General features: G+C 43.9%; 1 protein-coding gene across 3 annotated transcripts; it reads left to right on the plus strand.

The window, feature by feature from the left end:
* Window positions 1-884: 884 nt before the first annotated feature.
* per1b (period circadian clock 1b) lies at window positions 885-24040 on the plus strand. Of its 3 annotated transcripts, none has more exons than XM_071919827.2 (20): window positions 885-995; window positions 7645-8551; window positions 10875-11128; window positions 11407-11528; window positions 12560-12761; window positions 13035-13229; window positions 13610-13688; window positions 14036-14142; window positions 14583-14736; window positions 14833-15106; window positions 15485-15593; window positions 16315-16477; window positions 17584-17696; window positions 17907-18053; window positions 18745-19110; window positions 19344-20209; window positions 20435-20627; window positions 21373-21586; window positions 21953-22103; window positions 22276-24040. In XM_071919827.2, the coding sequence occupies exons 2-20, from the start codon at window positions 8166-8168 to the stop codon at window positions 22576-22578; spliced, it is 4398 nt and encodes a 1465-aa protein (XP_071775928.2). In that variant the 5' UTR covers window positions 885-995; window positions 7645-8165; the 3' UTR covers window positions 22579-24040. The 3 variants fall into 3 exon arrangements, with proteins under 3 accessions (XP_071775928.2, XP_078147918.1, XP_078147917.1); XM_078291791.1 differs by lacking the exon at window positions 885-995 and adding an exon at window positions 4612-4928; XM_078291792.1 differs by lacking the exon at window positions 7645-8551 and having other exon boundaries at window positions 910-995.
* Window positions 24041-25322: the final 1282 nt, after the last annotated feature.

Consider the following 25322-nt stretch of genomic DNA (forward strand, 5'->3'; position numbering starts at 1 on the left):
CAGGACTGCCTCCACGTCTCATGGAGAGTGATGAGCTCGTTACTCAAATAATAATCTATTACTAATTTCAAATGTTTTGCACGCCTAGTCAGTTCACTAATTACTCATTTGGAACAATACATTGTCGCATTACTCGTTAAATTATTTATCCATTACACGCCCACAGTTGGCGAGTATCTATCTACATCCTTATCTTCAAAATCGTAACTCATTTACCCCTCCAGTTAATGATCAGGGGAACCAAAATAGCGTTGGTGTACAATGTTGTTGTCAACCTTTTGCCTGAAAAGTAAGAATAGGCCTACTTCCACCTAGAGAAAGTAAACTTTCTTGCCATTTCTCATATAAGCTCGCTGATGATGACTAATTATGATGAATTATACGGAAAACGAGTCGTTGATACAGATTTGGATAGTTCAACTTGAGTCTGACTAGTTATTTTTGGATTGATAACTAAATGGTGATTGATACTATTAGTTACATTGAAGAAGTAATCCGCCAAACTACTCTTTACTGAGGAATATAATGGCATTACCTCCTAACATTGTTCCCAAATTAAATGTCGTTGCGATTATACAAAGGGTATTACGGCCCCTCAGGGTGCATCAAGTGTGGGTATACGCCCTCCTATGTTCCAGTATGTTTTGAGCTTAACATAGGACCAGTCACCCTACAACGTGATCACCGAGCCCCGTGCGACTTGCTCCGCCCCCTTCAACCAATGAAAACGTCCCGGGGCGTGTCTAGGCGGAGCCAACGCTTAGTGGCGTCCAATCATTTTTGTTGATTTAAAATTCCTCGCTAGACCGTACACGGGCACGTGTATCCCTGCGTGTACACTACTGAGGGTGAGGAGAAATGTGTATGGTACAACAGAGCTGAATCGCCAGAGGAGAAAGTCGACGTTAACGGCGTTTTTACTCTCTATTTCAGACTTCTAAACACTTATTTATGGAATATCAAAGTTCTTGATATCATTACGAAGCTTATCCAAGGTAAGCGGGGAAACAGGTTTCGGGTTTGGGGAGTGGTTTTCTCATAGCTAGCTAACATACTATGACATCGAGATACCAGCGTACTTGCATGTAAAATGTTGATATTACTGCCTAATGTTATATATTTATTTAGTCTAGCTATCCGTAATGCTCACTGTTGTTTAGTGAAACTTCTAACGTTACTGTTCCCTTACATTGGTGTTGCGCTTTCTAAAGCGGCACCACCACATTACGAATTTCTCAAAAAGTAAATTCATCACAAACGGTCATTTATCATGGCTAGTAACACCATGTTATTAGACAAAATCGTTGATGGAGCTGTATGTGATAAGGAGAGAGAGACCCTGCAAAGGCTGACGTACATTTCAAATTGCGAGACCTATTTTTCAGTCTAGCCAAGGGTTAAGTCTTCAGCAAGGTGAGATTTTTCTTTTTCTTGAATTGAGTTTTCCGACTTGAGAAATTCGAGATTTGTTTCTGTGGGGCTGGACATGCACATGGACATTGCACAATACAGTAGCCAGACTGCAAAAATGCCCAGCTGTGATAGGTCCATACTGTATTTGTGGTATGCTTGCCAATAATGACATGTGAAGCATGTACTGTACGGTGAATCGAAAGTGCTGCTGATAGTTTATTATTCCAGTTATGCAAAATGGCACCACGTACGATCCAAGCCATATAAAGCAATAAACATGTTCCAATCTGCAGTGTTTACCAACAGCCCACGTTTTTGTTAACCTGTGACATGCATTGCACTGCCTACCCACATGAGTATTGATAATGTAAAATGGCATAATTTTACATCATCATTCCAATATTTCAGACCATTAAAGGCACCATCCCTCCTTGCAGTTTGACACCCACATTTGACCCATTGTCATCCCGCTGCTGGTATTTTGATTTATTTGTTTGACATTTTCACTCAGAAATTTCACTGAGCTGTTGATGCAAGAGCAGACAATGTGCTATTTTTTTTCATTTTAAACGGTTTTATTACTTGTGTAGTTTGTGAACATCGGACTAAAGTGGAACTCTACTTTTGATCCACTAGAGACTGCTGTGCTCCTAATGTGCAAATTAGCTACAATGTATGGGCTCTGCAGGTTATTTGTCAAGGCAGGATTTCTAAGTGCTACAGAGGAAGAAATGTAATTAAGCTTAGGCTATATTTTTCTTATATTTTGCTGGTTTGTGTGTCCATGTTTTTTGGATAGACTTAATTGATATTCTCTTATACTCTTGTTGTGATCCATGTTATTGTTGTGGATAAGCACAAGCCTATTATAGAGCTTCTTGCATTTATTTGTGCAGAATGCATGTGTCTCACCAATCAGATGACTTTGTGTGATGAACAGCTGTTGCAAACCACTCATGTCTGTGCATCATGCCTGAGTGCAGGTATTTTCTGCAATAGCTGCATGACACCTAAGCAGGCGGCCTCAGTGGGCTCAGGATACAAACAAATAACCCTCAGCACATGGTCCTAGCAGATGTGCTTTGATGTTTACAACACAGTTATAAATCAGCCATACACAAGCTTTTGTGTGGGGTTTTGCTAGTGTGTGTTCAGCTGATCAACTTGTGCATCCTCTGTGATGGCTAACATGTAGTGACATTTATGAAGATGTCTCTCTGCAGCCCTCTCCCGGCACTGTAGATCTCTGTGTGGTCTTCACATGCTTTATGTTCTATGAAAGGCAAGGCAAATTACACCAGGCCATCAATAGCAGACCATAGAAGCTACTAGAGAGGTGCAAAGGAATATAAACAGTTGCAATCCCTGCAGATTACAAGAGATAATTTGTGGCCATGTGAGCAGTGTGCAGGACCAAGTCGTAAATGGCGAAAAGAAAAAAGAAATCCACACTCTTGTTGCCATGAAATTATTCAAGCACCAAGTAATCTCCCTTCATCTAATGTGTGACTCCCAGATAAATCTAGGAGAGGAATGCATTGTGGGTGATAACGGCCCCATCAAGACAACTCAATGTTCCAGTTTATGCATAAGCTAATTTAACTTGACAATTTTGACACCAAGGAGCAGAAATAATTTTGCAAGGGTGAGAGAAAAGGTGAGATGGCAGAGGTGGTGCGTTGCACATATGAACTACGGGTTCACATTTGTTTGGGAGATTGACGCAACAGACTGCTAGAGAGGTGACAAGAAAACAGTCTATAGGCAGAGAATATTTTTTCTCACAAAGATGCTTTCAAGTGAGAGTGAGTGGTACATTGTGACTGAGCTTTGAATGAGCGATGCAGGATAGCAGTACCGCAATGTTCCTGTTTTGACTACAAGAGCAGTGTTTGTAACTTTAGGAGCCACATGGAGGCACACGGCACTTCCAACTGGATCTCTACTTCACTATAAACTAAGCCTCTAGCTGATGTAAATTGCGGTAAAGAGGGTGGTGAAAAACAAAAAGAGAGAGAGAGTCCTCCATGCTCTCAAAATCACCTTATCATGACGATATGATTCCACTGAAAGACGATAAATGATAATATTGAATTATCACCTAGCTCTAAATGTAGACCAATGATCCTAATAAGTCATTTAAGTCTGGATTCAGAGCCCAATATTATACTGACATCATTACCTTTTACTGTCTTATACCGGAGCTCGTCTGACAGATAATTTTGGCCATCATCTGCAAGACCTCCAGCCAGGTGCATTAAATGACATAATATAATGCAATTGTTGAGTCGATTGACAGAAAATTAATCTATTATAATTTTGATAATCGATTAATTGTTTTAGTCATTTATCAAGTAAAAATACAAAACGTTTGCTGGTTACAGCTTCACAAATGGTACGTATTGCTTGCTTTCCCCATTTCATATCATTATAAAATTAATACTTTGGGGTTTTTTAGGCTGCTAGTCTAAGTCTAAATAAGGCATTTTAAGACATCACTTTGTGCTCTGGTAACTTGTGATAGCCATTTGGCATCATTTTATAGGCTAATTGATTAATCAATTAAATGCAAAAATGAGTCCACAACACATTTTTATGAACTTAGTTTTTAAAGTGAGAGTTGGGATGAGGTCAGGTGTAAATTTCGTTTTAATTTATAATTTAATTGTTCCCAGTTCTAATTCAATAGATGAATTAATCAAATTTTTATAATCTAATAATTCTGTAATGGGCTGTTAGGTTTGTCTCATAGTACAGTATGAAGTCCTATGGCCTTGGGGTGGGGGGGGCTCTTCTCTATTTTTAACCCATACTAGGAGCGTGTCTCTTTGTCTCTTCATGTACATTTTGTACAGTGCAGAGTCTATTTAAACACGGATCTAGAATCAGCTGGGGCACCTCCCCAACTCATTGCAACTTTAGAAAACAAAAAAACCTCGAGGCGGATCTGAGACCAGCGCCTGTGCAGACCGTCTGTACCGGCCCTCTTCGCAGCCCAATCGCAGCAGGGCGCTTTTTTTCATTGGTCCAGAGAGTCGTCCAATCAGCAGCGGGCAAGGCTTGCGGAAATCACAGCCGCGGACACGTGCCTTATGTACACAGGAAAGCGAGGGAGTGCTGCTGGACAAGAACAGTCAATACGCAGGGCAATAAAACTTCATGCTATTTGCAGACGTGCATTTTACGGACGCGCAGACAGATGAGGGAAGTTGAGCCGTAGAAACTATAAACGTTGTGTATTTAATAATAATGTAAATGTTTCGTGCGCGTAGGGTTTTCTGTTAGGGGGAGGGCGTTTCTCTCAGCCAAGCAGAGAAGTTCACATGTTTTTGCACGGAGCCACGCCGCACACTACTGCAGCTGTCCATCTGTACATGACGGTAGGGAATTGCGCCGTTACATTCCCTACGAGCGGACCACTAAAGTGACATTATTATTTTCTATTGGATTACTGCGTGGGCGACATTTTACTCGGATTAGAAGACAGTAAAATATGATGATATATCGGCCAGAAGGTATGTATTCATGTGTTGCTGGACACTGCTGTTATCGATCTCATCTGTGTTATTTCACAATGCGCTATCGTTATCCGTAATGCGCATTCTGTTAAAGTAAAGGCAGTTTATAATTAAAGGAGAAATCCACCTATCACGGAATTTCTATTATTTCCATAATCTTAATTTTAGAAGTTTGTTTTCTTGTCTTTAGCTATAGGAGAGATTTGCTCATAAGCACAAGTCTAGATTTGTGTCAAACATAGTTAAAATAGTGTACAAATTCTGCTTCAGGGTGCATTTTCCCTTAGGCCAGCAGTGTGACAGAAACGTGTTTTGAACTGTTGTTCTCACCCTCCCATGTGAATACTTTAAAAAGTACAGAGGTAGACTTATCATATTTGCTATGTTGTGAATCATCTGTTTGGTTACAGGGATGCCTTGAAGTCATGACATTTGAATGGTACACCGATGTTATACATTCAGTAATTCTTCCTTAATTACCCTCTGGTGTGAAATTGTAAGGCTTTACAAATCCAATATTTATATCGGATGAATGCCTGTTTCTGATACAAAGATTACCCTTTTAGTTAGCAGATCAGTAGCCAACTGCTTGTCACTAGAGTTGGACCAGATCCCAGCTGAAGTCAAGTGGATTAAATGTTGTTACACTGATAGTGTATGACTTAGCTAAATTCTCTGGTTTCCCCGGCATTATATTACACCACTGCAGTGATGCTTTTGTTGTTTTAGATTTGAGCAATAAGAGCTTTAGTGAGTGCATGATTTATTAAGCCGTGTTTTCCTCTTTGTTTTTATGAGAGAGAATGTTATGTCCAACTGCATATCAGTTTTATGTCGCCTTCCTCAACAGCAGACATGCATTACTCATGGAAAACACGACTCACAACTTTTTCCGACTTGTTACAGAAGAGTCCACTCTTCAAGGTATTCATCCGATCCACCAAGCAGTGCACACATTTAAAAAAAAAAACTCAGCTTCAGTGACTGGTTTGCCTGTCCTTCCTTTGTCTCCTTCCACCAAAATACACAGTGGGGCAGTAGAGAGCAGAGGGCTTGCAAAGCAGTTGCAAAAGTTGACATTGTATCTCAGTAATTGCTGCTTGGTGGATCAGATGTATGCCAAATTGAAGAGTGTAGTTTCACCATTCTCAAAAGTTCCTGAGACATGTTCAGTGAGTTATGTTTGTTTGCCAATAAGCAAGACAACATTAAACTGCCAAATTAGGCAAGCGGTTTTACATACGCTCTCCCGTGCTAAGACAGAGACAGAATAGCACTTAACAGAGATTGTCACTTAAAGATACTGAGTGCATTTCCTGTGAATATGGGAGAGGGTGTTTGTGGGGATTTATGCTCTATGCATGGGTGGCCTACTACAGCCCGAAGGTAGCTTAGCGAGTAAGTGGGTGGGTGGCTGGGACGAGGATGGCATATCCAGGTATTCTAGTAGCCTGAGCACCACCTCCCACCGCCCCCACTGTGTGTCTTCGCCATGGCCCATGGAAGTATGCATGGACGCCCACTCACGTCCTGCTTGCACCCATATTTCCAGAGCATATACGCTCCCTCCCCCACCCGGTTCAGGCCTAGCACACAGAGTTTGTCATGTGCCAGGGAGCATCATCCATCTGACCAAACATGATGCTGATTAGCATCGGTTTCATTGCAACATGGCAGTATTCAAATGAATTGATGCAACTCGAATACCTGCAGGTGCTCACCGCTCGTATTTAATCCTCCTGTGTCCGAGTTATTCTGTTTATCCGTTACTTATGTGCAATGAGTTCCGTTCGTCATCAAGGGTTCACACCTGTTATCCTCTTGCCTGGCCTAATGAGCAGGCCCCAGCTGGCGGCTGCTCTGAACCCGTCCAGTCAGCCTTATTGGGTTTTGCGTCAGTATGCCTGTAGTGTCGGGTTAAACCTGTCCTGAACAAATTCTACGTCAAAACCAGCACAGCTCACCTGGGGGAGGCGGGGAGGGGAGTTGAGTGAATGAAATTGAAAGGATTGGCGGTTGAGGACCGGGCTGTATCTCCTTCTAATGGCGTCTGCAGGGCTTAAAGGATTATTGGGGTGTCTCCCCCGCCCAGGAATAAATAGCAGTAGACTTTCACTTGCGTAGGTGGTGGCCAGATATACACCTTGTGTTGCTATTCAGAAATAACTTCCAATATATAGCAGCCCTGTGATGGTGAGCTTTGCTCCCTCCTCCTGGCGACTGTTTGTTTCGAATGTCCTCTAGGTACAAGGGGACTTAGCTGTGACGACTAACAAAAGTTCCCTGTAATTTTGGTGTAAGTACATTTTTACCTGTTCTATATTCAGGTGCATGCATACGCACTTGCTGCATCCAAATAGGAGCAAGGGATTCTTATTTTTTTCTGCTCTCAAGATGAGAGGACTGGTTTTTGCCAGATATCTGGGAAATGGGCTAACAGTTGGGCGCTGAACGAACACACACACTTATATCCTCACAGACTTCCTTCCATGCTGCGCCACTAGGCACAGAAAACGTTGCCTTGCCATATTTGAATTTGATAAATCTTTAAAAAAAAAAAATTGTTTGTTTGTGGGTTGTTGTTTTTTTATAGCTTTGGCCCTGAGGAACTATTTACTGGACCATGACAAACACTTTGAAAAAAAGGTTGTGATCTTCCACCTAGCATTATTTTTTTTTCTTTATCCCTTTCTCTTTTTTTCTGTCCTCTCAGGTGGCCTTTAGCACATAAGAGCGACACATCTCAGAAAAGGCGAGAAGACCAGGCACAGAGTGAGAAGAGTGTTTTTTGCTCCTGCCAGAGCGGTTTCTCTCACTCTCCCTCACAATCTCTCATCCCATCTGTTGGAGTACTTATGCCAAGGGTGTTTCATAAGCAGAAATTCATCTCCTTTCTGCACCCTTTGCAATACTTGGAATGACACTTTTTTCCAAAGATAATTGAAGATAATTTGCTTTCTCTTGGAAGGAGATTGGTCTTTACTGTTGGTTTTTTGCAGGATTTTGCAGCCCTTTGAAAATCAACACTTTGTGAGAACCCTCAAAGAAGGGTTTGCAGCCAAAAACGGATTTTAATTTTCTTGTTGGAGAAACCATGGCTTCCTCTACAACAACTATTATCCACCTGTCTAGAGATAGTAGTCCCACTTAAAATTAAAGAGACCTTTTGTTGTTCATTTTATTTCCCTTGGCTGACACCTCAATCAAGCTGTACCAGCCTCGTCCTACTCTAGTATGAGTTATGACAACTCCAACACTCGGGGGCGAGTGGCAAGGGCCAGTGAGAAAGACCAAGAAGCAGGTTCAGTAGGGTTAAACTGTCCAAGCAGCAACGGTGGACAGCCCAGCGCCAATGTCACCATTCGGGAGCGAGGAAGCAGCGGAGGAGGTGGCTCATCTCCCAGTGGAGGGTCTGGATCCGGAGGCTCGTCCGGCGACCAGAGGGGGCCCAACTCAGATGATATGGATGGCCTCTCCAGCGGGAATGATTCTGGGGAGAGGGAAAGCGAGGGCGGGATGGAGAATGGGTCACGTGGACGCCAGTCCACACGCAGCTCCCACAGCTCATCCAATGGCAAGGACTCTGGCATGATGCTCGAAACCACGGAGAGCAACAAGAGGTAAGAGAAAAGAAGAGAGGAGACAGAAATTCACCTCCTAACAGAGTGTACAAAAATTGTTTACTTTGAGTCATGTAGGGAAATGCTCTTTTTGCTCGCCCCTTCCACAGGAATTTAATGTTCTGGTGTCTTGCTCAAGGACTCTTCAGCAGGACAGGTGCAAACTGACACAGGGGCTTGAACCCGGGTCCTCTGGGTGAAAGGCAGTCTTGCCTTACTCACTGTGCAATCCTGCTGCCCCATCTAAAAAAAAACGTCTGAGAAATTGTTTCCAAAATTGAAGGTTTTTTTTTTTTTTTACAAATTACTTAATTTATTTATTTTGTATTTTAATTGGGATACTGTATTCTGATGGATACAATTGAGTGCACAAGTATGTAGCATCTTGGCACAATAGAGCTGGGTCAACCAGTGGAACATCAACTAAATAAAAGATGAAAATATAATATGAAAATAAATGCAGAATGTTATTGTTGGTGCAGGCTTGCATACAGCAAAGAGGCAATTTCTAAATGAGGCTGTGATAATATTGATACTTCTACCTTTTAATCACGCAATCTTTGTTCAGTCTGTTCTCTTACCTTACTTCTCTCCATGCCCAGTGCCTCAACCCCTTTACCTCCTCTCATTATTCCCTCTTTTCTCTTCCCATCTGATAATTCCTTCCCTGTTCCTCTCACTTGGTGACTGGGACCCAGCCTATACAATATTTTTTGACCCAATACTAATACAGATAAATGGCCTGATGAATAAAAATGACAGCCTCCTTGATTAACACCATTTGCTCCTCTTGCCTCATCTCACATTGCATGACCTGCACCACATTAGCATTGTTAAAATTGCATGGGCCTGCTTCATGCTTTATAAAATCATCAATGAATACATTTTCTGCATCTATGTTGACTTGTAGGCAGCGTCCAAAATTAACATTTTGGCTCACCTACCAAGGGCTTACTGGAATTTTTACATGACAAAATAACGAATATACATTTTTTTCATAATATGTCACCCTACCCGTTTTTTAATACTATTTTGTGTATATAATCACGTATTGTGTTAACTTAAAACTTGCTCACTGACCTATACAATGGGCCAAGTTTCTAAGTTTGTAATTTATAATTTTTCAAATTACAAGAAAGCATTTTGAAGCGCACATACACACACACAAACACTGTTGAAGTTAAAATTGTTCACATTCTGATAATAATCCTCAAGTAGCGTTAGGACATAGTAGGCAACCATCCAGGCGTCAGATAAAGCAGATAGCATTTATACACCACCGCTTTGTGTATGGTGGTCAGGTCACAAATTTGAGAACAGGCAACGACCAAAGACTATATAACCAAGGTATTATTATAATCTCAAAAGTTCCCGGCCATTGTGACGGGGGACCCTTATCGATCAATCCGCAAAAGACCTGAGAGAGACCAAATTTTACCGGCATTTGGCGCTTGGTGGGTGTTAATTTCAGACCCCGGTGTAGGGTTACCCATTTATGAGCGACCAGGGGCAGATTGGCGCATGACCTCTGAATACAGAACCCAGATAGCTGCTCATTGTTATTACAACACTATTCTTGAAGGCAGCAACTTACTGCATTCCTAGGGGGATATCGTTAATTTCCCCTGCTAACTGTGTCAAATTCTTTTAACAGCGTTCTAAAGATTTGTAGTTACACGCATGGACTAGGGCTGTCACTGTTTGTTTTTTAACACAAATTACATGTGGGAGGAAATTAGAGTATTTATTAGGTTCTTGATGTTCTGATAAGCCTTGCGCATTCCACTGCACATGCTCAAATTTACACACCACTACTGCTCTCAGGTTGGACAGCAGTTACATCAGCTGTTCTGTCAAGATAAAGAACATTGCATAATATGAGGAAATGATCATATTTTGGGCATGTGACAGCATAAAACTCAAGTTGATTTAGTCTATTAAGGTTTACAGTCCATGCAATAAACCTTTTGATATCCAGTCATGAAGCAAATTGTAGGAGAAACTTCTGTCTAGTACCTGTTTGTAACGAATTTTTACCAAGTCTCTGAATAGTACTTTTTGCGCGGTGTGATGAACATGAAAATTAAACTGTCAAACCAAGACGCTATCATCGTTAAGCAACTCGTCCGTTTGGGAATCAAATTAATGATTAATCTACAGATTCATAGTTAAGATGTCATAATGATTGTCCCTATGATAAGAAAATGATAAAAACAAATGCCACTTGTCTGCCTTTTATGGTTATTGCATCATCCTCAATGTACCCGTTATTTATCTGTGTGTAAAAATGGTTATTTAATCTTACCTGTTCTTCCCTGCCCAGCTCCAACTCCCAGAGTCTCTCGCCCCCCAGCGGCTCGCTGGCTTACAGCCTGCTGTCGACCAGCTCAGAGCGGGACCCCCCCTCCACCTCAGGGTGCAGTAGTGACCAATCAGCAAGGGTCCAGACCCAGAAAGAGCTAATGAAGGCCCTCAAGGAGCTCAAGATCCGCCTGCCAGCGGAGCGCAAGGGCAAGGGCCACTGCAGCACCTTAGATGCCCTCAAATATGCCCTCAGCTGTGTCAAACAAGTCCGAGGTGAGAGGTTGTTTTTGTTTTTATGTTAATCTAATAAGGTTTGTCCCACTGAGATTATTGACAAGGGAGACCTGCCCAAGAAAGTGGCAGGGCATAAGTGACAGACAAAACAAGACACATATAATGCATCATAATATCACTAAAATGAAGTCTCAGTACACCAGGAGAGGGAGAATCCCAAAGCCAGACAAGTAAAACGTCTTGAGCAGTTCTAAAGATATCTTGTAAATATATCTATGTATCCACACCCTGACTGAGAAATATGTTATCATTTCCAGCCAACCAGGACTACTACCACCAGTGGAGTGTGGAGGAATGTCACGGCTGCAGTCTGGACTTGTCCACCTTCACGATTGAGGAGCTGGACAACATCACCTCAGAATACACCCTCAAAAACACTGTAAGTTAATAACTAATCGCTGCTGAATACACACTGAGTGATTAACTCACTAATCCTTACTTAGTACTCACTCAGAAACAGATCCTTTGGGCTGATTGCATGGACTTGGATGAAGCCACATAAAGCAAACATTTTATCTCTTTAGTACCTCAAACTAACTCAATTTTGCTGTTTTAGGAAACTTTTCATATCTGAGTCTTACTACTGTAGTTAGTGGCTATTTTAGCCATGGACGTCACTGTCAAGGTTACTATTACTGAAAGGAAAGGAGCATTAGTTTGGTCACATGACTATGACTGTCACTAAGCGTTATGAGACAAACTCTTAACACCTTTTTCCTGATAAGTCTGTAATGCATTTGTTCTGCTGCCATCTTTGTACCGAGTGTACCATCTGAGAACAATACATTGAACAGGTTCATTGTGATCGGCGGTGTAAGACATTTTATCCATACAGGTCCAGAAATAACTACACAGTACTCAAGCTTTACTCATGAAAACCATTCAAATTAATCTTTTCTAGAATAATAACCTCCGTGCAACCCACCCACCGTTAGTTAAAACGGTAAAAGTACTAATCAGTTCCCTTTAAACCACACTTTCCAAAACAATGGATGTTACTAATAACTCATTGAAAAACGGAAGACATTTTACCTCTGACTCACACAGTGTTGGAGGCAACGTCATTGATATGATGAGATGCATTTGGGACATTTCTTGCCATGACGTGCCTCTGCTCCATCCACTGGTGAATAAACCAAGGGGTTGGAGCCTGTCCCAGCGTACATTGGGCAGAAGGCAGGGAATAGGTTGCCAGTCCATTGCAGGGCTAACGCAGATAGACAGACACTCGCATTCATACCTGCAAGGCCACCTGACTTGCATGTCTGTGGAACGTGACTAGCGTGAATAGCTTTTATAAACCTTATTTGTTGAATCAGGGGAGAGCGTGTCTCATTAACTTCCCCTATCCATATTTTCCCAGCAGTCATCTTGCTAAATCTCACTTTCTGTCCTCTTTGATTTATCTAGGACACATTCTCCATGGCGGTGTCATTCTTGTCGGGGAAGGTTGTGTACGTATCACCCCATGGCTCGTCCCTGCTGCGTTGTAAGCCCGAGCGCCTCCAGGGGACCATCTTCTCCGAGCTTTTGGCTCCCCAGGACGTCAGCACCTTCTACAGCAGCACAGCGCCCTGCCGCCTGCCCCCCTGGGCCACCTGCATTGGTTCAGGTGAGTTGAGGCAGAGTGAACTTGGGAGAAGGAACCGGGGAGGTTAGGGGTGAGAGAGGGGAAAAGAAGGCGTTTAATAGGCCCAGGAATCTCAAGACCATATTGAATGTACAGGAATACTCTACAGATCTAGTCAAGAAACTATGGTCTGGAAAAGTCTGGAATTTTTTAAATGGAAAATGTGTAGGAGTCTTGTACTGGATGGCATCGACTGTCTTCAGATATACTCTTTGCTGTACTGACTGAGTCTTTCTCCATCCCCCTCCCCTGCAGTCTCTCCGCCGGCCGACTGTACCCAGGAGAAGTCCATGTTCTGCCGGATCAGCGGCGACCGGCCACAGGGCAGTGAGATGCGCTACTACCCCTTTCGCCTCACGCCCTACCAGCTCACCATCAGAGATTCAGATGACGCCGAGCCACAGCCCTGCTGCTTGCTTATCGCCGAGAGGGTCCACTCCGGATACGAGGGTACTACTAATACTACTATTATTACGAGTATTAACTAGTATTGTTAGTAATTATGTTGCCGGTAGGAGTGTGTATCTGTCCTTCTGAGACCAATTTGATACACATCTCAATATGTAATCAGTAATTCAATGATCTCTGTGTGGGAGAGGGGAGGAGGCGGGCTCTGCTCTTCACAGACCTTTGGTGTGAACACCATATTCTTTTAAATATGGATAATATCTCAGATGCCAAATGATTAGATGCATTTCAGACTTGTTAATAACCCCTTATCCTATATGTCTAGTCATTTGGTCGTATCATCCGGCCCATCCCCATGTTACTGACAAACCGAAACACACTTTTCTTGTATTGTAACTATGTCCACTCTGTCTGTCTGTCAGCTCCTCGCATCCCTCCAGACAAGAGGATCTTCACCACCAGCCACACTCCCAGCTGCCTCTTCCAGGAGGTCGACGAGAGGTCAGTACCCATCTTCTGATCCAATGGCGTCTGCTGTACCTTCTGGTTCTAGTGTTTGAAATGATAAAATGTTGGCCCAAATAGATGATATGGATGAATATTTCCAGAATAGTGACAGAATCACAATTGTTTTTGAATATTTTGACGTACATAAACGTTGCAAGTATGTGAATACAAAGTGGTCATCTTTCAAAGAATACACAAATTGTTTATTGATTAAAAATCAAAGGCACGATAAAAGTTTGAGGTTCAGTATCATAATCCTAGCTGTATTCCTGTCATCTTCCAAAGTCACAACAGTCATACAAATGCACTATTACTGTGTAACAAAATATATGTGTGTGCAGGGCAGTGCCGTTGTTGGGCTACCTGCCCCAGGACCTGGTGGGAACCCCAGTTCTGCTCTACATCCACCCTGAGGACAGACCCATGTTGGTGGCCATACACAAGAAGAGTGAGTCTATTTTGCTCTGTTGCATCTGTCTTCGTCTACACATAATAGATGATCAGATAAGTCTTCTATTGACTTATCTGATTAGCTGATTGACTTATCATGAGCCTCTTTCTGTCCTGCCTTCCCTCTCCATTAATCTCTGAGTCTCTTTCAGTTATATTTTACATTTTCTTTGTGTCTCCTCTGTATACAATGAGTAAAGTGTACGGCACACCTCCTAATATTCACAATACATATCTCAAAGCTTAAAATTCTTTCTTGAAACTGTCTCCCTCCCCTTCATCTGCTTCTCCCACTCATGAGTGAAGTGGATTTAGTAGGGAAAATCAATAAAAGACCCTAGTTTTCGCCTATTTGCACTGAATTTCCTTATCCTTTCCAGTCTCAATACCTTGCATACATCTTTCTTGTGTAACGTCTGCGTTCTTGTCTCCCTTCAGTCTTTCAGTTTGCAGGACAGCCGTTTGACCATGCACCTCTGAGGATGTGCGCCCGCAATGGGGAATACCTGACCATCGACACCAGCTGGTCCTCCTTCGTCAACCCCTGGAGCCGGAAGGTGGCGTTCATCGTAGGGCGCCACAAAGTTCGGACGTAAGCTTATTCAATGTCATGCTTGAAAAAACAAACCCCGCCAGAGCCCTTAAATGGAAATGCTTCAACTAAACGATACGCACTATCTCTCTCCAGGAGCCCGCTGAACGAGGACGTGTTCACCATGCCGCGGGCCTGCGAGAGTCGGTCCACCACGCCCGACATCGTCCAGCTGAGCGAGCAGATCCACCGGCTCCTGGTCCAGCCGGTGCACAGCGGCGGCTCGCAGGGCTACAGCTCACTTGGGTCCAATGGCTCACGAGGCTCCCGGCATTCGCACCAACAGCACCTCACTGCCTCGGCCGGCTCCTCCAGTGACAGCAACGGCCCCGCCATGGATGACGCCGCCGTAGTCGCCTTACACAAACCTGTGAGTCTGAGCTACCAGAGGGTTCTGGGTCTAACTCCATTTTTGTTTGCTGCTTTCTGACAGGTTTCAATAAGTGTGAAGTGTTGTTAAAAACCACATGGTTTCCCCATAAATCTTCTTATTTCTGTGTTATTTTGACATTTTTCCTGTAACAGAATGCCTTTTATGGATTCTGGGATTTCACCTGTGGCTTTGATTCATGTACAGCTTGCATTAATTCTTCACAATCAAACTCAGTAGGTTGTACAGATGTAGCCACAGCTTTCTCACAGAACTGTGATGTAGTACTGCATAGTTCGGATGCATAAACCTTGTTGTGCCACTGTAAGCAGTCTAATTAACAGAATGGGAATGTGTCATGGCTCTTGAATTATCCAGATGACGTTCCAGCAGATTTGTAAGGACGTTCACATGGTCAAGACTAATGGGCAACAGGTTTTCATCGAGTCTCGTAACCGTCTACCACCCAGAAAACACACCAGCACAGGTAAAATAAAATGTCAATTGTTTGCTGTCCTATTTATATTTCAAGTCAATGTATACTGAATGCAAGAGACTTTTAAAGAGCAATGGATAATTTTAAAAGTAGACATTCATATTGTGGATGTAGAGCAGTGGTAGGTATCAATGATGGATCATGCAAAGCAAAAAGAGAATGCATTTTCCCCCTCTGTCCCAGAACTTGTTAGTTCAACATTGCTTTGGGAATTTTTTTTGTTGGCAACATTCTCAAACCTTTTCGCTATCTACTGCATACGAACACATTTACATCATGAGTTTGACTGACATTAAAAAACTAGACCCCTTTTTTGCTTTGAAGCTTCTCCTTTTCATCGTCACAAGTTCAAGTTCAGTCATAGCAAATGTCATGGGCAGCAATCCTGGCACTCACTATACAGGTAAGGGGGAGCAAACAAACTAATGAGCCACAGCAGATGCTTTTTTTTTCTCTAGGTTTATTTGATTTATATTTTTATTTTTTGGACTTTCTGTCTGTTTTAGTTGCAAGTCAAAAAAGGGATTCCCAACACAATTGCAGATCAAAGGAAATGTCTTTAGAAAAGAAAGTAGATCCTAGGTGTTTTTCATGGATAATGTTAAAGACTTAATTCCTTGGACTTATATACTGAATAGAATGAAAACTGATTTGTATTGGTCAGCTGAAGGTTTTCTTTCCTGCTCTTCCGCCCCTCCATTCATCCATCCAGGCACAGCAAGCAGCTTCAGAGCCATCAGCAATGACCCAATCAGAGGTCTGATAGCTGACATGACGGGACCGCCCAAAGCCCTGGTCCCCACGCCGCTCGTACGGAAGGAGCCCCCTACTGGCTACTCCTACCAGCAGATCAACTGTCTGGACAGCATCATAAGGTGTGTGTGCATGCGAGAGAGTGTGTGCGCAGCCGCCGCAGCCCAGTCCAAGATGACAGATCCTCCCATCTGTTTTCATTCCTTGTGATACTGTATTTATTCCCGATTGAGAGAGTCATCTTTTCGGTCAGCTGCAGAACAGCAACCATGGAGCGTTTGATTAAAGAGCGCTCTTCCTAATCACTATGTCACCCTGCTGCTAAACAGATACTACACTGCCTTTTCTTTTTTGGTCATCACACACACACACATGTAGACTCATTTACCATGCATCTCACCCTGCTGTGTTCGAGATGAACTTGCCTGTTGCTTTCCTAGACACGTATTTTACAGTCATTCATCCAGCAGTGAACCATTGAAAAATCTTTGAAAGGTTTGAAAAAAATCTTTGAAAAGAGTAATCAGAGGAGAAATGAGAAGTGGAATACTAATAATACTAAATGAGGTAGCAATTGCCAGGGTGCCTATACATTTTCCACTCTAGTGCATGCATTGTAAACACATCTACTCTCTACTTCTCTCTCTTCCGCTCTCTGTTACCAGAGCAGAGGTTGTGAACTTTACTCTAGATTCCACAATGAGAGCGGGGTAAACACGGTCATTAGGTTAAGTCAAGGTTTCCTATGCTGTTAGGGAGAGTAGTTTATGGCCTTGAGGACCAGCAGTCTGGTACGCTCCCTGCCAGGAGAAAGAGGACAGAACTGACGGTATACTCTAAACCAGGGGTGGGCAATCATGTGGCATGGAGGGCTGAGAGTCTGCAGGTTTTCACTCCAGCCTAAGACTCTTGGCTCTCCATGGCACATGATTGAATGAGCCCTGACCTTGGCAGCAGTAAATAAACAATAAGTCAACGAATGACACTTTTGTTCAACCACAGCTACTAGTCATGACATTACTCCACCAGTAGGGATCTCTGAGAATGAGGTTGGATTGTTCCTGATCCATTACTTGTGGAATCATCTACATTTCAATATATCTCAAGGCTAGATTTTTGGATGTTTCCATTCACTTAAGATAAACTATCTGGGATTTGGTGATGGGATGGGGATTACTGGCCTAGGTCCTGGCTAATGACCTCATCACCCCCCTCTGACTCTACCCAGGTATTTGGAGAGCTGTAACATTCCTAACACGGTCAAAAGGAAGTGTGGCTCTTCGTCCTGCACCTCCACATCTGATGATGACAAACAGCAGGAGGCCAGTGGCAACACCAAAGGTATGTTTTTTTATTTAAAGTTTAATGATTTACAACCAGTTTGATTTCCAAGTAGGGCGACGGGAATTTGACTATATGGGTTATGCAGGCAGTACTTGATGAAAAGGAGACAAGTTAAAGAAGCATTTTTGTGCCTGAGTGTGTCTCCCTTTGCATATGTGCATGATTATTAATGCAATCGACTTTTGTTTGTTGTTGTTTTCTCTGCAGGTGGGTCGGTGGGCCTGGTAGGGGAGCCGTCAACTCTCACTCCTCTCGCCATGGCCAGCAAGGCGGAGAGCGTGGCCTCGGTCACGTCCCAGTGTAGCTTCAGCAGCACCATCGTCCATGTGGGAGACAAGAAGCCGCCTGAGTCAGGTAGGCATGTTTTTCAACATGCACGGCACCGTGTCATTTCCCTGTATTCCTGCCTTTGTTTTTGGAACCAGAGTGACAGGTCCTTGCTGGTCCTTAAAAGGTCTTAAAATGTCTGAATTCTCTAATATGGTTTAAAGTTACCAATAGACAGAGAAGGGAATACAGCCCATCTCTAGTGGCTGGGATGGCTGATCCTCCAAAAAAATTCCAAGGCACACTTCTTTGCTGAAAAAGTTAAAAAGCCTTTATTGTATGGGCTACGCCAAAATCAAGTTCTTCAATTAAGCCTGGATTCTTGATGGCTCTTAAGTTGAAGATCCAATAAGATAAAAATATATTTAGAGATGGTATGGTTTAAAGTTTAACAGTTTCAGAGGTTTTAAAAAAGTTTGTTGGGGAGCACTACATTTCTGGCTGCACAGACATACTCTGATACTGCTAGCTACAAAATACGCCTCTCAGGCCTATTTTGGGGGTGAAATTGGTCTTAAATTCAACTTGCAGACACCTTTAATCACACGGTGGAACTGCAGATTGCAGCTTATCTGATTTACGCCTATGCTCCTCGTCTTTGTTTATCCTGGACTTTTTCTATAGAAATCTCTCATTGTCATCTCTTTTACATTGTTGTAAAATGTAAAATGTCTATTTTTATAACACCCCCCTCCCCAATACTTCTTCTTTACCACAGACATTGTCATGGAAGAGGCTCCTCCCACTCCCACGCTGGCCCCTCCCACCACTACTCCATCTCGTCCCGCCACCACACGGACTCCTCCCATCAATGCCCCAACCCCTCTCACTAACACGGCCATCACCCCGCCTCCTCCCCCTCCAACTGCCCAGCCAGAGAGGGACTGCCGGAGAAGTGGAGGCGGCGGAGGAGGAGGAGCAGGCCGCCTGGGTCTGACAAAGGAGGTGCTGTCCGCCCACACACAGCAGGAGGAGCAGGCGTTCCTTGACCGCTTCAAGGACCTCAGCAAGCTGCGCGTGTTTGATCCGACTGCTTCCTCGACTGTGCGCTGCCACACCACAGCTACCAACCCTCTGTCAAGAGGTAGGAGCATGCTGCACCCACAAAACACACACACACAAATGTATGCATCCATAGAGTACATAAACATGCACAAGTAGAGTTGTTTTCTTGTCTACTTAAGAACAGTTTCTTTACATTTTGATGGTTATGCCGTTTAAGACAAAACACAAACGGAACAGAATTGACATTAAGCAACAAAATCCTTCTTTTCCTTTTATTCAAACCCCTCACTTCTGCCTCCCCCTCTCTCTCAGGAGTGCGTTGTTCCCGTGACTACCCGGCCGCAGGAGGTAGCACCGGTCACAGGCGCGGCCGTGGCGGTAAGAGGCTGAAGCACCAGGAGACGTCTGACCAGCACAGCTCCCTCGGCCTGAGCGGGAGCCTCCGAGGCCCCGCAGCCAGCGCTGCCCCCCTGCCCCTCCACATGCCCCTCGGGCCCGCTACAAACTCCTCCTCCTGGCCGTCTGTAGGCTCCCAGGCCAACATCCCCGCCGTCCCCTTCCCCCCCAGCATGCTTCCTATCTACCCGATTTATCCTCCGCTCTCTCAGCCCATGCCCGTCCCAGACCCGTCACGTTTCCCCCCGACCCAGATGGTACCGCCCATGATGGCCCTAGTCCTGCCTAACTACATGTTCCCCCAGATGGGCGGGCCCATGACTCAGCCAGGCGCCGTCCCCGGACACTTCTACAACCCCAACTTAACCTACCCCGGAGCTGCCCCGGCCATGCCCTTGCCCGTTCCCTTGCCCGTTCCCTTACCCGTTCCCTTACCCGTTTCCTTGCCCGTTCCCTTGCCCGTTCCCATGGCCGTTCCCCCTGTCGTCTCCAACGTCATGCCCATTCCGGTCACCCGTGCCCCGTCCCGCAGCAGCACCCCACAGTCCTGCAGTCAGACCCCTGCGGACCGCGAGGGCGCCGAGTCACCCCTCTTCCAGTCCCGATGCTCGTCCCCTCTCAACTTGTTGCAGCTGGAGGAGTCGCCTAGCAACCGGCTAGAGGTTGCCACGGCCCTGGCAGCATCCCAGCAAGCCCCGCCTTCTGTGCAGGGGGGCGTGGCCGGGGGGCAGAGCTCAGCCAACCAGAGGAGCTCCGCTGATGACTCCAAGGAGAATGAGAATGTGAGTACAAAGACATTCAGTAAAGGCTGTAAAGGTGGCAATGCCATTATGTGTGATTTCAAGTAAAATGTGCAGTAAGAGGAGTTACTCTAGTTATGTCCGTTAATCAAGGTGATGGCTAAGGGAACAAATTAGTGTTTGTATCCGTTGGTTTTCATGGATGAATGTAAAAATGTGCATACATTTTTTTCCACTCTCATCCTTTTCTCTTTTTTTTTTCCTCAGGGTGAAGCTACTGAGTCCAACCAGGATGCCATGTCCACTTCCAGTGACCTGCTGGATCTGTTGCTGCAGGAGGATTCCCGCTCAGGCACCGGCTCAGCTGCCTCCGGCTCGGGGTGCTCGGGAACGGGGTCCTCCGGTTCCGGCTCGGGGTCCGGCTCCAACGGCTGCAGCTCCTCCGGCACCAGCGGCACCAGTAAGTAGACAAACTATACCACTCTTAAGATTTTTTTATTGCATCTCAATGCGATTTCGCTGTCACAAACATGTGTCAGGTTAATGGAAGTCAAAAGGCAAATTTGCCAGAGGAAACTCACTGAAATACATTCCAGCAATAATGATGTCTTCAAAATGATGAGCATCATATTAGAAAAAGGGAATAATGAGACCTTGCATTCCTTCACTCCTGATATGTGCTACGCAGCCAAAAGACTGGAAGAGAGCTCAAATGATCTCAGTCTAGCTCTACTCAACATAGGATGTTTACTGGAGGAATTGGTGTTGTGACAGAAATGTCATGCCAGAATTTTTTCCACAATTAGATCACAATCATAAACAAGCAAAGCGGACTGGAAAAATGCTTCTACCTAATGATTTTAGAAAAGTGCAGATTTTTAGCCAAGGCTATTAATTGGCAAATGAAAAGATATTTAATGATTTAATGATTTTTTTTTTTGAGAATCTGATTGGACTAGAAAATCTAATTATAAATGTGACTTAATGGTTTTGCTGCCATGGCTCAGTCTGCTAATATGCAAAACACATCCTTCACCTCTCACTACCTTCTTCTTCTTCATTTCTCTTTTCATTATTGTTTGCAAAAGTCATAAAATGTTTGTGAGCGTAGACTGCCCAATCTCCTTTAAAGACACAAAGAAAATTACACTTTGGCACTTGACACTCTACTCTTGCTGACCCACAATTAAATCTTGTCCATTCAGGGAGCAGCCAGAGCAGCCACACCAGCAAATACTTTGGCAGTATTGACTCATCGGAGAATGACCACTCCCGCAAACAGCCAGCAGGGGGCAGCAGTAGCGCCGGGGGAGACGGTGGCGAGGAGCAGTTCATCAAGTGTGTCCTGCAGGACCCCATTTGGCTGCTGATGGCCAACACTGACGACAAAGTCATGATGACTTATCAGCTGCCTGTCAGGTGAGACACCAGGCATCATGTCACCCATCAGCTGCCCGACACCCAAACAGAGAACACACATAACAGCTGCCTATCAAGTTAGACACACACAGGGACTTGCCAGTTTGAATGTCTCTGTCATGTATCGACCAATCAGCTGCCTACCATCAGACAGGGGAGCCTCCATAGAGAATTGGGAGGATGCACCTGACAGACATGTGACATACCAGCTGCATGCCAGGCGTATTATTTTATGTCTGTAGATGTCTGCCATTCATCAGGCAGATATTGACCAACCAGCAGCCGGTCAGGCATATTCTGACATACCAGTTGATGTGAAAGATATCAGCCATATAGTGACCCACCTTCCCCTTGTCTGTATGGCAGGGATATGGAGACAGTGCTGCGTGAGGACCGGGAGGCCCTGAGGACCATGCAGAAACACCAGCCACGCTTCACAGAGGAGCAGAAGAGAGAGCTGAGCCAGGTCCACGCCTGGATCCGCACGGGTCGCCTGCCCCGCGCCATCAACATCTCTGTAAGTAGACTAAGCTTCAGAATACTAATCATTGTAAGGCATAGTTATCCACTGCTCAGAATGCAAGAGGTAACATGAGTTAAGATGTTATGCTGTAGATTATCAGTTCTATGATGTGAGCATGAATAGACCAACAGAGAGAAACAATAACCTCTGTTCCTCTGGCTTCCAGGCGTGCTCAGGCTGCAAGTCTCCCCCCTCAGTGTCTCCCGCCGCACCGTTCGACGTGGAGATCCACGAGATGGAGCTGTGCAGCGTCCTGGAGACCGCGGAGGAGAGTGCCCGTAAGGCCAAGAAAAATCTATCAGACACGGCCATGGATGAAACCCATCTGGAGGATGAAGACGAGGAGGAGGAGGAAGACAAAGGAACCAAAACTCAAGGCAACGACCAAGAAATGACAACAGAGGAACAGGAAGTGACCTCAAAAGCTGAGGAGGAGAAGGCGCGGGCCGAGTCTGACATGACCCACTGAGAGATGGCCAAAGATCAAGACCGTTTGTCGAGACTTTTCCACGCCGACGCCCTGAAAATGTGCACATTCCGGGTCTATATATGCCCATAACATCATTACACAGTCTTTAATTTGTTCAAATGGGCACTGCAGGAAAGTTACGGTGCATTATCAACTGATTGGGACAACTACCATGTACAGCTGGTTGTTTGTCAGGTCAGGCAGCACACTAGGCTCAACGGGTAACTGATGAATCATCCTGGAGTCCGGCATTGGTGACCGCACGCTAGGCACCTTGTATGACTGCATTTTAAATGCCTTTTGAAAGCACAGGATGTGCACACTCAGTTTTAGAGAGTGAATTAGTACCTTTTCTCAGCTGTTCTTGTAGTTCTTTGTGTATTTATTTAAAGAGATGTAATATAATCAGAGAAGACCTAAGGTGACGCTGGTTGAGGTCGGAAGACGTTGAATGTGTTACAAAAGCGCCCCTTTATTTAAGACGGATGTGTTTCACCACAGTGTCCTCTTGGGGTATTGATCGCTCCTGTTCAGGGTTCACTTCACATGGAAAGAAGGGAGTTTATCTGCTCACCTCTGTGACTTTTCTACTCTTGTTGAATGTTTCCAAGACTGGGATTAGTGTCATGCTCCCACCTGGATCCTGTTTCCCAAAAACATTGGAGGTTTTTTTTTTTTTTTTTTTAATGTAAATCTACGGTAAAGTCCATCCAATAGAAATGTACAGTGAGAACCAGGTTGACTTTATTTTGTAAGCATTGTGTATATTTTTATACCTTCAGCCACTGTAAATACGGAGAGGAGAAATGCCCAAGGAAGTGTCTGTGCTGTAATCAGTGTGTGTGTGTGTTAAAATCCAGGATTGAAATCAAAATCTTTATGAATATGCGACAGAAAAAAAACAATCCAATCGCCCTCTCGCTGAAAAGGAGACGGCGTTTTTCGTGACGCCGCAATCCAGTGATGGACAGCTCAACACGGGGCAGCGTGGCAATCGCCGGGAGACTGAACTGGACTTTCAAGGTTTCTCTTTGGCTGGGCATTAAGTCTGTGCATTAGTGGCTCATGTGGTCACTCCATGATGAGAAATCAACGATGACTCTCTGAGAATTGATTCTCTCTCATCATGGACAGCATTTCCAAACTGCCAGCACCCAAAGGAGCTGTAAAGCCTTCAGCGGAGGGGAGAGGTGTTGTGTTGCCTCATGGTGTCAAATGGGTTGGGAAGAGATGGACATTTTCTTTTTAAAAAGAAAAAAAAAAAAAAAAAAAAGTCGAGAGTTTGGAGAGTGTGTTTTCTGTCTTCTCTTTTCCTCTCTATCTCTCTCTCTTCCTCTCTGTGGCACTGTTCTGGTCATGTGATATCCTCTGCTTTATGGCGTCAGTGGTGTCTGCGACAGTTTCTAAATATTTTTGTGAAATTCTTTGTACAAAAAAAGACAATAAAATGACTTCAAAAGACTTTTTAGATGTAAAGCCTGATATTTATTTTGTTTTTTTTCCCTCCTCTCGTCTGCATGCTTTTCTGATTACATTTCTTTTCCAGTCTATTCTTGTTGATGGCTGTTTTTGCAGCAGTGGCTGCAGGAGCCGTCCAGAGCGGCCTGGAGGGAGAGCGGAGCAGGGCAGCTGCTCTCCTACTAAACCACAGTCTCCTTCTGCTCTCACTGTGGTTTCTACCCGGAGTGGTCACCGCAGCTTAAAAAAGACAAAAGGCATGCCCTCGTTTAGACAAATGCACAAAGCAGCAGAGTTGACTTCAGTACACGCTGTGATTACGATGACGACGACGATGATTATAATGTGTGCGGGTCGTTTTCATTCCAACAAGCTGACGTTAATACACTAGCTTTTATTATTAGTAGCTTTCCATGTCAGCAACACTGGAGCGAGCAGAGGAAAGCCGATTTAAAAAAAAAAAAAAAAAAAAAAAGTTCCATTATGTACACTACCAGTCAAAAGTTTGGACACACCTGATTGAATATACTGTTTTTCATTACCTTAAAGCCATTTTGATCTAAAGGCTTATGCTTAAATGCTTGAAATTTGTTTCTTAGACAAATATAAATGAATAAGTGAAGTTGATGCCTGTGTATGAATTTTTTTCCAAAGCCTTTGCCTTTCCATCAAGGCAAAGGTTGGCTACTTTAAAGAATCTAAAATATAAGATAGTTTTGATTTGTTTAACACTTTTTTGGTCACTGCTTAATTCAATTTGTGTTATTTCATAGTTTTGATGTCTTTACTGTTATTCTAAAATGTGGAAAATAGTTAAAGAAAAATGCATGTCCAAACTTTTGACTGGTAGTGTTCAGTGAACCAATAACTAATTTACTTGCCGCTCCCTTTTTTTTTTTTTTTTTTTTACAATGTACACAATAAACTTTCTTTTTTCCATGCCAAATCTAAAGGATATACTTGGCTGCAGAATCCAGCATAACACGCAGCAGAACATTTCAAGTCATCTATAATTTCTCTCAAAGAGCCCATGCTGATTTCTATTTTGGTCAAACCTTGTTATATGTTTGCATGAATCCACATACCATTGTTTCTTGCATTTAAACTAAACGTCCCAGCCCAGTACTTTCAATCACAGTGTACTAACTATGGAAAGGAATTTAAATCTCATAATAGCCTTCACTGGCTCTGTATTAGAGCAAATTGTGCGTGTGTGTGTGTGTGTGTGTGTGTGTGTACAGGTATGTGTGCTTTCCAAAAAACATATGCCAAGCCTGCAGCTGGCA

This window comes from Centroberyx gerrardi, chromosome 23, assembly GCF_048128805.1.
Source record: "Centroberyx gerrardi isolate f3 chromosome 23, fCenGer3.hap1.cur.20231027, whole genome shotgun sequence".
NCBI lineage: Eukaryota > Metazoa > Chordata > Actinopteri > Beryciformes > Berycidae > Centroberyx > Centroberyx gerrardi.

Coding starts and splice junctions, on each gene's coding strand:
- per1b (XM_071919827.2), top strand. CDS start 8,166: ATGAGTTATGACAACTCCAACACTCGGGGGCGAGTGGCAAGGGCCAGT. Junction 13,230..13,609: donor GGTCCACTCCGGATACGAGG/GTACTACTAATA, acceptor TCTGTCTGTCAG/CTCCTCGCATCCCTCCAGAC. Junction 22,104..22,275: donor CCCGCGCCATCAACATCTCT/GTAAGTAGACTA, acceptor TCTGGCTTCCAG/GCGTGCTCAGGCTGCAAGTC.